This window comes from Theobroma cacao, chromosome 5 (assembly GCF_053813885.1).
Source record: "Theobroma cacao isolate CCN51 chromosome 5, ASM5381388v1, whole genome shotgun sequence".
In the NCBI taxonomy this organism is placed as follows: domain Eukaryota; kingdom Viridiplantae; phylum Streptophyta; class Magnoliopsida; order Malvales; family Malvaceae; genus Theobroma; species Theobroma cacao.
In genome coordinates this window covers 34,491,615-34,507,851 of record NC_142643.1, presented here as the reverse complement: position 1 = coordinate 34,507,851, position 16,237 = coordinate 34,491,615, and the positions used below count along the sequence as shown (strand labels likewise).

Here is a 16,237-nt window from a genome sequence, read left to right as displayed (position 1 = left end):
CTCACTATAAGTGATTTTTTGACATTATTAAACATGTTATCTCTTTCAATTATTCTTTTCACATTGTTTGAATACAGAATCAGAATATGATGCTTTTTCAAATTTGACCTAAATCACTTTTGCCTTGTCGATTAATAGAAGGTATGGCATTATACTTCATTGTGATAATCAAAGTGTTATCTACATTGCTCACAATGATGTGTTTCATGAGCGCATCACTCATATTGGGATTTTTTTTTTATTTTGCGCGTCATCATGTTATACTTATGGGACTTTTCATTATTCTCATCCAATCTAATCGCTGATATTTTTATCAAAATACATCTTCTATATCGATTTCAAAACTTAGTTTTCAAAGTCAAGTTGGCATTTATCATACCACTTTTTTTTTTTTTCCTTTTTATTATCATACCACCTTGAGTTTGAGGAGTATTAAAAGAAATGTACAAATTTAGTGACACAAATAAATTATGATACTATAAGTAATACAATTAGATTACGATCTTGTTAGTTTTTTACATATATTCCTCGCTCGATTTTATATAATACATAATTTAAAATATAATTTTTATTTTTGTAGCAAAGCAATTGGATATGTTTCGTGGCAGTAACTACATGCAAGAAAGCTTTGAAAGAGTAGAGGGATCATGGGACTCACTTGGAAAAAGAAGAAGGAAAAAAGATTATGGGATCAAATATTTTCACCAACTAGAGAAGTCCCACTGCTAGATATTGGCCCAAGAATTGAAACAATCAAATTAAATTTCGACGCTAATTAGATATAAAGAAATGGATTGTGGCATATATACGTAGTCGGAAGCATGATTGAAGGTAATATTACGGATCGGCATGTTTAATTTCTGGCTTTATTGCACGGTGACACGGAAATCATTCAAGCCCATTCCCGCGATGACGTCGGCCAAGAAATTAATGGCAGCAATTGTCAAGGGATACTCAAGTGATCAACCCGTGTTTTATATATTTACAGCTTCTCCAATGAGGTGGCTGGCTATCTAGCTAGGTAGCCCTACAATATACAGTTGTTAAGTTTTACCACCAACATCTTATTTAAAATGAAATCCTGGTATACACTTGATCGGAAAGATGGAAAAGACTTCCTTAATCGAGGTTTATTGGATTGTAGGGCAAATGTAATGATATATGGTTAGGTGTATTACAAGTCGGAATCTGATTAAGGGAGCAAGCCTTATATTAAAGCAATACCTGCAGCCTGCAGGTCCGTACAGTGGTCGGTATGTGGGTCATATAATTTCGTATTCACCCAGAGAGGCATACGTACGTCCCTCGGCTTTAATATTAAGGTTGATGTTCTCCCACTTAATTTCCTCTTTTACCTTACCACTAAGCTTCATCCTATATATACATACTACGTTACGTATATCCTCTCACCTCCACCTTTACCTACCCCACGGAAACCTTGCTTTCAAATTCCAAGCATTAATGGTCATGAAATCTTTCTGCCCGAGTGTTAATTAGTCACAGGACTTTGAACCATCACCTCAAGCGTCACCTCACCATTGCTCTCTCCAATTCGAGACAATTTCTTATTGCCCTTGGAAGATGCATAATCAGGACGGATTATTATTTTAATATATTAGCAGATTTAGGTAATTGACATGTTAACACATGTGCATGCATTAAATAATTAATTATTAAGTTTATGGCAGATGCATAAGATGATTTTGGAGAAAGGATTAATGTTAAATATTAGCCTTGTGGAATTGGGCTAAAGAACATTGTATGGGGCTGCTTGTGGAAAGAAGCCAGATAAAGGTTCGACTGAAACAGGCAAAAGCAAAGCCATGCCACACATTAATTTGGTTTGATCTGACTCTGAAAATGAACAAATAATAATAGAAGGGCATGTTGGGTCTTCTTGCTCAAGCCCAAACTTATAAGGCTTAAGCCCATATCATTTGCACCCAGGAGAAAAACCCAGACCCAAACCAAGTCTTAAACCCTTCTTCACCACCGTCTTAAACCCTATACCTACCCCAAAATCTGTTTCAAATCACCACCATGAAGAAGAAACAGACCCCAAATCACCCAGAGGAAGACATTAGAGAAAACCCAAACGAACTCGAACTCGAAAACGAAACCGAAACCCCTTTCAAAGATGGGACCGATATTTGCCAGCAACTCATGGACCGTTATTCCAAATCAGCCGCCCCACAGCATCGCCACCTCCTCGCCACCGCCGCCGCCATGCGTTCTATCCTCTCCGCCGAGTCCCTCCCTCTTTCCCCTCCCGCCTACTTTGCTGCCGCCATTTCCGCCCTCGATGATGACTCAGCGACCACCCTGGATTCGACGGCAGTCGGTGCGCTTTTGACATTCTTGTCGATTGTGGTTCTTCTAGTTCCAAAAGGAGGGATTTCGAGTGACAAGGCGAAGGAGGCGGTGGAAGTTGTGGTGAGGGTGGTAGGGAAGGAGGGGCTTGGAGTGGCGAGTTTGAGAAGCGGGGTTAAGTGTTTGGGGGTTTTGGTTGATGGGTTTTGTGATTTGGAGGATTGGCATTCGGTTCGTTTTGGTTTGGAGACATTGCTTGGATTCGCCATTGATAAACGTCCCAAGGTTTTGTTAAGATATTTATTTAGACTCTGTTTACTTGTTGCTTTTATTACTTGCTTTTCACAGCTTAAATGACCTTTTGGATGCAAAAGTCGAAAATATTTTTTAAAGGACTGAAGGTTACAAACTTTAATTTTAGAGATAGGAAAATTCATGATTTTGCTATATTCTGGTCAATTGTGTTTTAATTTTGATACTTCCTTTTAAATTTTTTCTCGTTCTTAACAAAATAAATATATTAATATATATTTTTTATCTTTTGCTTTCTATTTTTAACCATGTTTGAAGAAGTAAATAGCAAAGCAATAAAACAGGGTATTATGTATTTATTTATTTTTGCTCACTCTCTATTTGTGATGAATGTTATGGTCTCTGTTTGCATTATGTTACGGAATGTGTCATCAGCATCATTATGTTGTTTTTGGTCTTCTATGCATGATGATGCTTTCATGCTTAGGTTTCACAGGATGTAGTTTTTGTCAATGAATGCTATAATAAAAAGAACATAGAGATTAAAATGGCTTCAGAAGAGTTTGATAGTTTCCTAAGTCCTTAGGGAGTTCTTTGTATTGGAGCTTGTGTGCTCATGCTCTTATGCATGGTTTTCTTGTATAAGCTGCATTGAGAGCTACATACATCCCAATCAAGTGTATCTGTAAAATGGCCCTTAAGTTAGATTGAAGTAATCCTTCACTATTTGTGGAATAACCCTAGCAACTTGCTAGTGATAGTGACTTATTCGTAGAAAAAGAAGTAAAGAAAGTTAAGTTGATGTGTTGACTTAATTTTTTGTTGCAGGTCCGTAGATGTGCCCAAGAATATCTTGAGAAGGTTTTTAAGTCTTTCCAGTCCTCAATCGTTATCAAGGAGGCAAGTAAATTAGTGCTTTCCTTGCTTAAAAAGCATATGCCCCTTGCGCTTACCTTAAGTACCATTAAGAGTGGAGATGATTCCAAGGATGAAACATTGTCAAAACCTGAAAATTTGGAGGTCCTTCATATGTTAGATCTGGTGAAGCTTGCTGTTCCATATCTCTCTGCCAAAGTCCGTTTAAAAATTTTATCAGAATTACGTAAGCTTATGAGTTCTGAGTTCTCTTCACTTACAAGGAACATTCATAAAACTATTGAAGTACTTTTTGGAAATTTAAATGTTGAAGCAATTATACCAGAGATGGAGAACATTATAGTTTCTCTTGCTTCTTATGTCTCTGGAGAGAAGAATCCTGTTGACACTCTCATATCTGCATCAACTTTGTTAAAATGTGCTTTAGACAAACTTCATGCTGGGGAATCAAACTCGTGGATGAAGAACGTTCCTTTAGTTTTTGGTTCTTTAGCAGGTATGCTTTTTCATATGTTTTTTCAGATATGACATGCTTATCTTATTATTACTATTAGTTATGAGAAGATATGATACGCTTATTACTTTGTCTTCACAAATGGTAATGGACTTTGGCATTGCTAAACTTGGTTTTTCCTTGTCTTGCAATCTATTATTGGATACAGTGGATCATCACCACCTTCTGTCATTCCTTTAAATAGCAATCAGAATATAGTTTATTGAATATGTTTTCTCCGAATGAACAGTTTCATTACTTCTTGTGATGATTTCTCAGAGGTTTTTCTATGGTGATGCTGCTTGTCTTATTTATTAATATTTCTGGTAGTTAAATGGTATTTTGTAATATGCACATTTTTTCTCTTTCAAATGATTCTAAATTATTGTCACACAGTTGAAACTTATTTTATAGTTTGAAGTTCCTAGACTGAAGATCTCTCTATTGTAATATTCCTAGAAATCAACTGTGCCCATTTCCCTCATGGCATTACTTTTGTGCGACATATTAAAACATGCCTTTACAATTGTTCCAGAACACTTTGGCATGTTGTTTACTGGGTTAATGTTTTACTTTCCATATTGTCAATCTAATATAGCGAATTTTGAATGAAAACAGTAATCATCAGCAATTTACCATAGTATAGAACGTGGCATCATTGGTTGATTGATCTCAGGGCCAATTAAAATGTGAAAGTATCTTTGTCTAGATGTCTAGTTCTGCTTTGCATGTGAGACATAGAGTTTATCTTTATTCTTTAATGCGATGGAATATTTGTTGCTGTTGCTGCTGCTGATGGTTTTCTGTTGGATGTTGTGATTGCAATGCTGAACTTTTAAAAAATTTTATTCCTCTCATAATGTTGTCGATGTTGATGTAGTTCTTTTGACTTCTGAGGCTAGCACAACATCACTGGCATCAGTTATTATGAAGGAGTTGATTAGCAACCATATAGATCTGAAGTCTTTCTCTGCTGAAAACAATGGTCTTGGAAGTGAGGAAGCAGATGCAATAAAATCTATATGTGCTATCCTTGAGAATACCCTTAGTTCAAGTGATGGAATTCCAAATGAGCATGTTATGGCTGTCTTGACAGTTTTGTTTCAGAGACTTGGTATGCTGGATTGTTTCTTTACTTGCTGCATAAGAACTGTACAATTGTACATATTTTCCCTATGGCACCGGAACTGATACTCTAGATTCATGCGAACTTTTTACAGATGTCTGATTAATAGTAATGTGTATAACACCATAACAAATGAGGTTCTTACTATAATTTCATTGTTTGTAATTGTCCTTAGAGAGCTATATGCAAGTGCTTGGCTGCGTAGTGCTACGTTTCTTGACTGACATTGTGTCTAAAACTGTTAATTGTCATCTCATGGTTTATTAGTAATTCACATTAAACATATATATTACTCTGAAGGAGGAACTTCTCAAGATAAATGTGATGAAGGCTTAATGGTCCCGTGCATTTATGGGACTAATTTAGTTGAGTGTTCTCAACAGGGCTCTCATAATCTATACTTAAAATTGATGTGGCTTAGGTCCAATAACCTTCATCACTAGAATTGGACACAAAAGTAACAATTGGATCTCAGTCAAAACAAGTTGTAGACATGATTTTTGAAATTGTTAGTGAAGATGGTTCAATTGCTTTAGCTAATGGAGTTAAAACTCCCCTGGGAAGAAAAAAAAAAGGGAGGATAACAAATGTGAAAATTGATTTCATTCAAAATTGGTGGTCTTCATTATAATTTTAGTATAAACCCTTTTACAGGCTATTTTCTGAACCAAAATTAGAAATCCCTAGTCATGGTAAGAGCTAAAATCATATAAATTACCTTCTAAAGCCTATATCTATAAAATGAATTTTAGATTTCTTTGTACAATGATCAAAAACAAAAATAATGGAGCAGTATTGTGACAAGTTGTTTGCCCTTCAATGTACAATAGATAACTTATTTCACTTAGAGAACCTAAGACGAAAGAATGTGAAATTTTGTCATTAGGACCTAATTGTTGGTCAGGATTGCATTCTTCCTGCTCAGTTCAAAGTATGCATGTTTACTTGTGCAACAAATTCTGCTTATACTTGTGCTTCTATTGGTTGTAGGGGAATCCTCATATATATTTATGAAGAGCATTGTACATAAACTTGCTGAGTTGATGAGTCTTGCTAAGGGGGACACGTCTAACATGAACCATGTAAGTCTTGGCTTTTTCTTTTCCTATTTGTTCTCTTGTTGATTAGTATTGTGGTTTTAAATTGCTAATATAATTTCAGATTTAATTTGTCAATATTCTGTTTTAGTGTTATGACATTTTACTGAATTAAAATTTTTGTTTTAGCAAGTTATTTATTTTTTCACTAAAATTTATTCTTGGAAGCGCTTATTGATATATCTGCCTTGTACTTTTGAAAGTCACAACTTTTATGTGACATGTTGCAAGTAGGTAGAATAAATTTGTAAAGAATGGAAAAGTTTAGCAAAATCAAGGGAATGCGTATTTTAGAGATACAGAGATAAGTGTAAAGATTGGGTTGTTATTGTGTTACAAGGAGGTCTTTGTTTCTGTTTAGTTGGCATGTTTGGCCTTTAGATTATGAGTAAGCAAGATAGCCTGCATATTCCTCTCTTTCTGCAGGGTGCATTTTAATATATTTAGTTTGAAAAATGTGTGCTGTTTGCCACATTTAGCTATGCCCATGTACATCCTAACAATTTATCTGATTAGAGGTTTAACATTGATGCAACAAGATGTTGCATTATGTTGTGCCAATTCTATATATAATGTTAGTTCACTACTTCAGCTAGAGTATCTTCCTTGGTGATAACTGGAAAGATTATTGATATCCTTTTTTATTACAATTTGCAGCTTCAGAATTGTATAGGATCAGCAGTTACTGTTATAGGGCCGGAAAGGATACTGACTCTGTTGCCTATAACCCTTCATTCGGATGACATCAGTTATTCAAACGTCTGGTTGGTACCCATATTGAAAGACTATGTTGTTGGAGCATCTCTCAGGTATTATATGGAGAGTATAGTGCCACTTGCAAAATCATTTCAGCTGGCAAGTTCTAAAGGTACTTTTCTTACACTTGGAAATTTTCTTCACAGCATGGTTATTATTAGATTTGAATATTGAAGGGTAAAGATGCACATAAAAAGGCACCTGGAAAGATGGTATGCTTAAATTGCTGTGAACCTACCGGATTATGATTCTTTCAAGGATATTTTGAAGGCCAAGGATTTAGTTGACATTTTGCTTCTGAATATGAAGATCCTTATCTGGGACCTGACATTTTGATTGGTTTAATAAAGACTTACAATTAATATCTAAATATCATCTCTACAATCAGTAGTGTGAAAACTGTAGCTGTGCAAAGTGACTTAAACATTCTTTCACTTTATTCGACTTCTGTGAGTTGCTCTGTTATTGTTACTTTTCACAATTCATCTAGCCTAACATCCCGTTGGCTGGTTTAAAGTGGTTGGACCTGTCCAACTTTTGCAACTTGATGGAATATGTGATGCAAAACTTGTCTTTTTTGAAATAGTTTTTCATTATTATATGTCTTAAAGTTTCAATATAGGGATTCCTTTACCAAGGCAAAGACATTCAACCCCATTTGTTAGGAGATGTAGTTGTTGCCTTGCCAAAGCTTTTATCTGGTTTGTAGTAGGTGTTTTTGTGCCCTACAGATGACATTGGCCAACCATTCATTGAGAAGCCTATCATCTCTTTTCTTTTTCTTTTTGCTATGTAGCCTATCATTTCTTTACTGTGTATAAAATGAAAAAGTGTATAACAGCTCAGAATGAGATTATCTACATCTGCCTGTATGGTACTGGTTCTTAATTTATAGACAAAATTGGATTTATTGTGCTGAGCATCTACTCCTTCTCAGTATCTCTCTTTTTCTCTCTTGTTTTAATTTCTATTTCATTGTAACTATACTACTTGGACAGCTATCTCTTGTGCCTCATAATTCTATGTATTTTGCTTTCTGAGGTTTTTCTTGAACTGTAATTTATGGCAATTTCTAATTTTTTTAAAAAATTTTTGTCCTTCCTTTTTTTCCACTTTATTCAGTAAAAAAGTCTGTAATTCGTCAAGATCTGCAGGATCGTGCTCATGGTCTCTGGGGATTACTACCTGCCTTTTGTCGCTATCCTATTGATATGCACAAGACGTTCAAAGCTTTGGCTGAACTTTTGATTGATATTCTTAAGGAGGACTCTTTTATGGATGAAAATATTGCTTCTGCCTTACAGGTAAGGGTTCTTTTTTTTACTTCATTTTATCTTTATCATCAATATTATTGTAAGTACTAGAACCTTATGATAATCCTTTTTCCAAATAAATTTTTAGGTTGTTACTTGTGTACTCTTGTATAATATCCGTATTCATATTTTTTTGATACAAAATCTTTTTCATAGATTCTTGTCAATCAAAACAAAAGTATACTTAGATCCGGAAAGGATGCTGGTAAGGCAAATAATTTCACAGTGAGAGATTCTGTATTAGAGCTCAGAAGTTCAGCCTCATATTCAAAGAAAAGTGCAACCAGAAACATGAAGGTTTTGTCGTCATGTGCTCCTGCATTGCTTCAGGCTCTGAGTGATGTATTTGTTTGTTCACTTCCAGCAAAGCGCTTATATCTAAAGGTTCACATCTGTCATTCTTTCAACATCATTAGGTTTGAAATTTGATAGACTTATGCAAATTTCTTTACTCTGATGAAGTGAAAGGTTCTTTGTTGGGAAACCAAATTGTGTGAGATTGATATATATCCCCTTTCTGGTAATTTGAAACACTGGTTGATGTCTTATTTATATAATACTTCACATATATTCTAATCTCTGTCTCAGGATGCCATTGGATGCTTGGCTTCTATCACAGATTCTTCTATTACCAAAAGGATTTTTGTGTCATTGGTTCAGAAGCTGCAGTTCATTGATGGTGAAGGTGAAATTGGAAAGCAGGCTGCTAATGCCAATGACTGCATGGAAAAAGAGCAAGGCAATCTTAGTACTACGGGGAAAGATGCACACAGGTATGTTGCAGACTTCACTTCTTGAATTTAAAATGCTCCAGTTGAGTCAGCAGTTTCTTCTTCTGATAGTTTGCAAGTCTTTAACAGCTTCTTAATTTGCCTGTATTTCTGTATTGTGTGGTTTTTATTATAAATAGGGATTTTGTGCTAGCCATACTTCAGTTCCTGAAGTTGAAGAGCCATTATTTCAGGTCCTTGATAATTCTATATCTACTATTTTAATGATGAATTATCAATACTCTAGCAATGTAAGACCTTGAGTGGAAGGTGCTAGTATTAGCCAACAAAAACTGGTTGCATGACTTACATGTGGTGATGTGATATTGACCTAATTTCATTCATACGGTATTCAAATTCAGTACTATTATACATGCTTTTGATTTAATAGATTGGTTTTGCTAATGTGCTTAAAATGAGAAGCCAAGTTAATTGATTTGGGCAATCCCAACAAAAATAGAAGAGTTAAGGATTTTTGGGATTTGTGTTCTTGAAACTCATGGCTTCACTGCTGCTACACATGATGGTGGGGATGGATTTTGGCTTCAGATTGACCTCCTATCAAAACATACTGTTCATATGGTGGCACTTTCCTAGGAGATATTACATCTAACCAAATCAGTTATGGCCCCTAAATTCCAACAACATTGATACTTAACACATTGTCTTAACCCAAAATCATATGATCAAATTAAAGCAACTAACACATTTCAGGGACCATAATGTAGCTTACTCTCCTTTTAACCCTAACTGACTTTATGTGACTTGATTGGTTGTTTTTCTTTACCAGTTATTTGAAACAGTTATTGAGGAGGCCCCCTATTTATCAAACAAGGGACTACCAATCATATTGGTAGAAAGTAAGCATTAAATGGTTGCTGATGTTGCTTGACTCTCTGCAACATTCTTTTGGGAGTGACTGTCCCATCCTTTATCTCTACTGCAGGCATTTGTTGTTGTCATTATAGAATGTGGAGTTGTGGACATAAGATGTGCCATTTACTTGAATCCTTTGTTCATTTTGCGGGTATGGCCATGTAACAACACTTCCTAGGAAAATGACTTGCAAGGCAAAAGGTCATTTAATGTATATCATTGGCTTGAAAATTTAACTACATTGACCTCATCAGCCTAAAGGAGAGTGCTTTCTATCTGCTCCATTTGCATTGAACCATAAGCAAATCTGTTTACAAACTAAGAGTGAATGTCTTTGGGAGCATTGAATGGATGATTCTAGTTGACTTGCTTTGGACTTGACAAAAGTTTTAAGAGCTGGCAATCTCTTTATGGAGTGTTATAGAGATTGATGATGGTGCTAAGAAAATTTATTTTTATGCAGGTGTGTTATACTGGAGCTGGCATCTTCTTTTGTTGCAGGAGCTGAGGAGGATCTTATTGATTTTATCTATGCTTTAGTAAAGCAAACTTTTCAGGTATTTAAGATATCTGATTATCTCTGATTGGTGCTGTTTGTGTTATTTTTGACACTAACTAATCTAGTTAGTATATGTTTATTAACCTCTGGCTTTTAGGAAACTGACGAGATTGGTCATTGTGAAGCATATTTCACTTTAAGCAGAGTTTTAGAGGTATGTGTTCTTATATTTTTTTGGTTCGTTATTCATAATCTTCATCTTATGTTAGGAGATATAATTTTCCTCTTTTCCGTTGTGTTATGATGCAGGAACATGCTTGGTTTTGTTCTTCCAGAGTGGTGGAGTTGATTGATCTATTACTTGGACTAAAATCTCCTGCTGATATTGCATCTCTTAGAAGCCGGCTTGATTGTTTTAACATCCTAATGGTTCAGACCTTGAAGGTTCAATCTCATCTAAGCTTATCCTGTTTGAGAAATGAGATTCCTGTTCGATTATGCTTTCATGTATTCTATTCTTTATGGCATATCTGGTCATCTGATTTTATATCAGAGCAAGATGTAACTGTTGTTATTTTCTCATGCACTTCTTATTGATTGTGATTCATGCTTTAGATTATGGTAATGTCTCATCACAATTTAATTTGGTCAAACAGAGAGTTTAGCATTATTGCTGATTTATGCCTCTGAGAACCTTTTTTTTTTAAATGAACCAGTTAAACCTTAGTTGTGTAGTTCTCTTAGGGCCTCTTGCCATGAAGAAAGTATGACAAGCCTGTGGTTCCTTCTTTAAACAACTTTGATCACTCTTTTGAAAATAAGAGCTGTTATTGGTGCTGTCGCAGTAATGGAGAATTGGCCTATTGCAATGTCATTGATGCCTACATGATGGAACTTGCATCCATTCATTGTAGACTTAATATCTTTCTTTTTTTTTTTTGCAAAATCATGTACATTTCTCTTTTTGTCTAGCTTCTATGAAACCATTCGTTTTGGCAGCACTGTAGTTGGCTGGCTTTTGTTCACATGGGTCTAATACTGTGCCCTCTGGAGAACTAAATGTAGATGGCAGCTGAATTCCAGTTTGAACTTTCAAAATTCTTGCAGATGAGCTCATTGGAAGAAAATACAAAGCCATTTCTCATTCTTAATGAGATTATAGTCACATTAAAAGATGTAAGAGCTACTAAAGAAGTTTAATTATTTACTTTTGTTCTCTTCTTTAGTTTATAGGGTAATGCAGCTCATTGTATTTTTATTTATATTTGATATGCAGGGGAAGGAAGAACCTAGGAAAGCAACTTATGATATACTCCTAAAGATGAGTTCTACCTTAAGAAACTTGTCAGATCTCAGATCTGATCCACCCTATCACAAACTGATTAGCATGGTAAGGGTCATTTCGTCTGTCTACATGTGTATTCTTCTTGTAAAGAAATTTGGCTGCTTTGACTTTGTATGTATTTGTATCAATGTTTTTATATGTTAGACTTCATTACCAGGGCATTAAGTGTTGAAAATATTTATTCAGAAAACTATATAATAATTCTTTTAGATCAGCTAGAATGGTCTTAAAGCAGTAGCCTTTTCTTGCAGGTAAGTTTTAGAGTAAATTAAGAGAAGATGCAGGTTTCATTTCCAAGACAAATGTAGAGAACATAGAGTCCATCTCTAGAGGCTAAAATGTCTTCCTCCAGTAAAGTGGCATGCTGCTCAAAAACATGATGTTAACCCTTTAAGTTGGACACATATTTGTAATTTATGATATTCATGTTTAAGAAAATTCTTGACACTAGAAATCTGTTTGCTGTTTTTAACTTATCCCAAGTTGCTTCAGATAGTTGCATTTGCAGATGATATCTGTCAACTTGTTGCACCTGCATATTATTATCACTGACATCTGAATGCTAATGATAACTTGTATATAACTAATGACGTTGCCTACCATACAGATAATGGGATATCTTTCTGGTTCATCTCCTCACATTAAGAGTGGAGCAGTGGCTGCACTATCAGTTCTTGTATATAATGATCCAGAGATCTGTGTTTCAGTGCCTGATCTTGTTTCCTCTATTTTATCTTTGCTGCAAACTAAAGCTGTGGAAGTTATAAAAGTAAGCTTCCCTCGTGCCAAATTAAGATTGTCTTTTATTGCATTTTGCTGAAAAATAATTTTGCTTCTCAGTAACAAGGTTTTTGTACAATGTTGACAGGCTGTTTTGGGGTTTGTCAAAGTCTTGGTGTCCTCCTTGCAAGCTAAAGACCTGCAGAATTTTCTTTCCGACATCATTCATGGAGTTGTCCAGTGGTCATCTATCTCGAGAAACCATTTCAGATCAAAGGTAAGTAGAATTTCACTTTATATAAATATAGACAGTTCGAGTTGGAGGATTTTTTCATATCTGTGCATTCATTCTTCTATAGGTCACTATAATATTGGAGATTGTAACAAGGAAGTGTGGTATTGCTGCCGTTCAATTGGTTACTCCAGAAAAGCATAGGGGCTTTCTGAATACTGTTATAGAGGTAACGATTTCTTATATTTAGCCTACTAGTTTTATTTCAGTTTAAGAAAATTGAAACATGTTGAGGAATACATTGCATACTCCCCCAAGACATTTGGTAAAGGGGGTGATGAATTCTCATAGTGAGGAAAATTGGCTTTGGTCTCATAGGAAGGCTTTGAATCCTTTTCTTGCACTCCTTTCTTTCCCCCTGATCTACACTTTCATTTGATGTCCAGTGATCTCATTGATCTGAAGGTGTAAAAATGTTTTATTAACAAAGTTTGTCCTGGAATAAAGAAAAAGGTCTTCCTTCACACCAGTGTGCTAGACCCTTATTCCTGATCCCAGTATGGTACCTAGTATCCATTTTGCTCCCAGAATATGTGGTTAATCTGTGCCATTTTAAGCCTCCTCAGATGTGTTTTATGAAGATCCTACTACAATGTGACATGTGGGTATATATAATTTCTATCTTATTGCAGAACCGACGTAGCAAAACAACTCCCAAAGAAGTTGATGCTAATGATGCAGAGACAGTACTTGTGGATTCGTTAACTGAGGGGTCTGATCTCTTGATGCAACATACTTTGTTTTCTCTTGTATTTTAGTTTATTATGGGTTGTGTGCATATATATGTCTTCTAACTACCTGTTGAATATTACTAGGTCTCAAAAGAGGAAACACAAGGGATTGGGTACGTTTCAACAGAAAAATGACTTTGTAGAACACAGAAAGAGAAAGAGGGACAAAAGAGACAGTGGCAAGCTTCCTGATTCAAGTGAACCTGGTATATCCGCTGCCCATGGTGGTAGAATGAAAATGGCTAAAGGAGCTAAGCACGTGAAAAACTCAATGAAGGGTCATTCAGATGGAAATGGTGAAAAGAACAAGAAGAATTTCAAGAAAAGGTTTGCCAGAGGTCAGAAGAGAAAGATGGATGAGGTGAGTAGGAGCAAAAAGGATGAGGCAGGAAGTAAGAAACATTCTTTCAAAGTAGGAAAACAGAAGAAGTTGCGTGGTAAATAACACAGCCAACAAATGAATATACACTCAGAATAGTGGTTGGTTCAGCAGAGCTGGACAAAGATTTTATTATAGTTGTCTTCTCACTAAAGCGAGTTATTTTTTCCCAATCACGTTGGGGCATGAGGGATTGAGGGTGTTAAGGCACTCTGAATTACAAACCCAGACAGGCATGATCCTATCTTTTGCCGAGAGCCATTGTAAAATCATAGTGTCGGAGGCACTGTTTACAAGCAAGAGCCATGAGTTTAACACTCAAGATGGTGATACAATTTTGTTTCATGTATATTCCTTGTCATTACAAATTTTGTGCGCAGCGGAGAGCTCCGAGATAATGTTACTTGCGTACTATATTTTGTGTGGATGGAGGATTTGGTGTCGTTGGTTGCAATTTGTATGATGCTACTATCTTTTACTCTCCCTTTACTTTCTATCCCTCTCATAAGTCAGGAGTTTGCCTTTTATGCTAACTCTTATAACATCCTATAACTTTATGAAATCCTCAAAAGAAAAAAAAAAAAAATAAAAACAACAAATTTCATAACGCCATTTAGAGTTGTTAACGGATAGAATACTTGGCAATTTTGAAACATTAACCCTTATTATTATTCGAATTTGAATCCTAATGCTTCATTCATTACTAACTATATGAACCCCTTTAAATATTTTGTTGTATAAAATAATTTTATTAACTTTGTCATGAGTATAAAATTACTTGAACTTGTACTAGTATAAAATTTTTTTATTAATCTCTTAATGAGTATTTAATTATGCAAATTTGTATCGTATAAGATAATAATTATATTTCAATTTACATTTATATAATTTACCAATATAAAAGTAAATAAATATTAAATTTAAAGTTTAAATCATAAATTGTTTTAAAAATATTTCAAATAATTTAATTAATAAAAAATAAATGAATAAACATTTATACTCGGATTGGAATATCGGATATCCAAACAGTGATACTCATACTCTATCTAACTTTGAAATGATTAGAAGGTTGAAACGACGTGAGGTAATTATTATATATCTATCTATTCCTCTATATTAAAAGAAGTCCATTAGGGTCACACGGATCATATTGGTGCTGACATGTGGCTTTTTTCTTGGTTGGAACGTGATGCATACCTCTACATTAAAGGAAGCTCATACGGATCATATTGGTGCTGACATGTGACTTTCTCTTTGGTTGGCATGTGGTGCATTGTGGAGGGGTTATTTTGGTGTGTTGGGGAAGTTGAGGTGTTTGGTTGCGTTTGGGGTGTGTTAAGGAAGCTGAGGGGTTTGGTTGGGTTGGGGGTTATTTTTGGGCAATGGAACTAGGGAATGCTCTCCCCAACTCCTCATGTCTTTTGGCTTGCTTCTAGAGTCACCTCTGAGCCGGTTGACATATTTTTTTGGGTTGGCTTTTGGTTGCTCTCTATAGTCATTAGTGAGCCGTGGAAAGCCTTTTACACTCATTTGTGATCGGCTAGAATAAACTTGCATGTTTGGGAATTTGACAAGGGCTTTTTTTGTTGCCTTGGGGAATTTTTTCTCATTTCTTCTCGGCTTGGTTTGGTCGGGGATATGTTGAATGGTTTCATTGGGTCTTTTCCCCTCTTTCTAGAGTCACGTGTGACTCTTTGGGTTTCTTGGTTGGTTTTAGGATTTGTATGCAGCCGATTGATGTTGTTTGGCATTGTCATTTCCATGTTCATCAATGACTTCCAATCGTCCTTGCTTTCATTTTTTGGGTTCTTAGAAGTTTCTATTTGTGTTTTCCAAATTTGGGTTTTGTATTTTCCTCTATATGCATTCCTTTTTTCTATTTATCTCGTTCGTTTGTTGGAACCCTATTTTTATTATTTAGTTTTAATATGCTTTTCTTTTATATGACTTGGTACTTTCATTATTGCTTATTGATGTTTTATTGTTGTTAAGTGTGGTAGTTTTTTGTATGTGCCTTCTTCTTGATATTAAATAAAAAGATAATTAAACCATTTTGATATTTTTGATCTCATTTTTACAATTTTGGTTTGTCATTATTATACTGTTTATTTATTGATTTTTTTCCTTGTTTTATGTAAAGGAGATTTGGGCAACTCTTTTGATTAAACAGGTTAGTTAGGCATTTGTTATCTCTTATTTGATAATATAGCTAAGTTTGATATTCATATTTTTATTGGTTTAGAGCAGCAATGTTTTGTATTATCATTTATGGTTGAATTTAAGTTAGAAAAATATCTTTCTCATTGTTAAGGGAAGGATTGGTTGCCAAATAAGATCGATAAGCTGCGGTGTAATCTTTTTTTCCTTTAACTAAAAAAAGGATGATTGCTCATTTCAAAACT

At 35.0% G+C, this 16,237-nt stretch overlaps 1 protein-coding gene across 3 annotated transcripts; it reads left to right on the top strand.

Annotated features, from left to right (window-relative positions):
• Window positions 1-2,009: 2,009 nt before the first annotated feature.
• LOC18598918 (ARM repeat superfamily protein) lies at window positions 2,010-14,318 on the top strand. 3 transcript variants are annotated; one of them, XM_018122075.2, is made up of 18 exons: window positions 2,010-2,595; window positions 3,391-3,934; window positions 4,812-5,045; window positions 6,048-6,139; window positions 6,812-7,022; window positions 8,057-8,214; window positions 8,380-8,607; window positions 8,812-8,996; window positions 10,333-10,426; window positions 10,526-10,582; window positions 10,678-10,812; window positions 11,434-11,544; window positions 11,645-11,758; window positions 12,321-12,482; window positions 12,582-12,710; window positions 12,793-12,894; window positions 13,358-13,437; window positions 13,541-14,318. In XM_018122075.2, the coding sequence occupies exons 1-18, from the start codon at window positions 2,041-2,043 to the stop codon at window positions 13,899-13,901; spliced, it is 3,552 nt and encodes a 1,183-aa protein (XP_017977564.2). In that variant the 5' UTR covers window positions 2,010-2,040; the 3' UTR covers window positions 13,902-14,318. The 3 variants fall into 3 exon arrangements, with proteins under 3 accessions (XP_017977564.2, XP_007028716.3, XP_017977563.2); XM_007028654.3 differs by having other exon boundaries at window positions 8,033-8,214; window positions 11,476-11,544; XM_018122074.2 differs by having other exon boundaries at window positions 8,033-8,214.
• The last annotated feature ends 1,919 nt before the right edge of the window (window positions 14,319-16,237 follow it).

Coding starts and splice junctions, on each gene's coding strand:
- LOC18598918 (XM_018122074.2), top strand. CDS start 2,041: ATGAAGAAGAAACAGACCCCAAATCACCCAGAGGAAGACATTAGAGAA. Junction 6,140..6,811: donor ACACGTCTAACATGAACCAT/GTAAGTCTTGGC, acceptor TACAATTTGCAG/CTTCAGAATTGTATAGGATC. Junction 12,711..12,792: donor GAAACCATTTCAGATCAAAG/GTAAGTAGAATT, acceptor ATTCTTCTATAG/GTCACTATAATATTGGAGAT.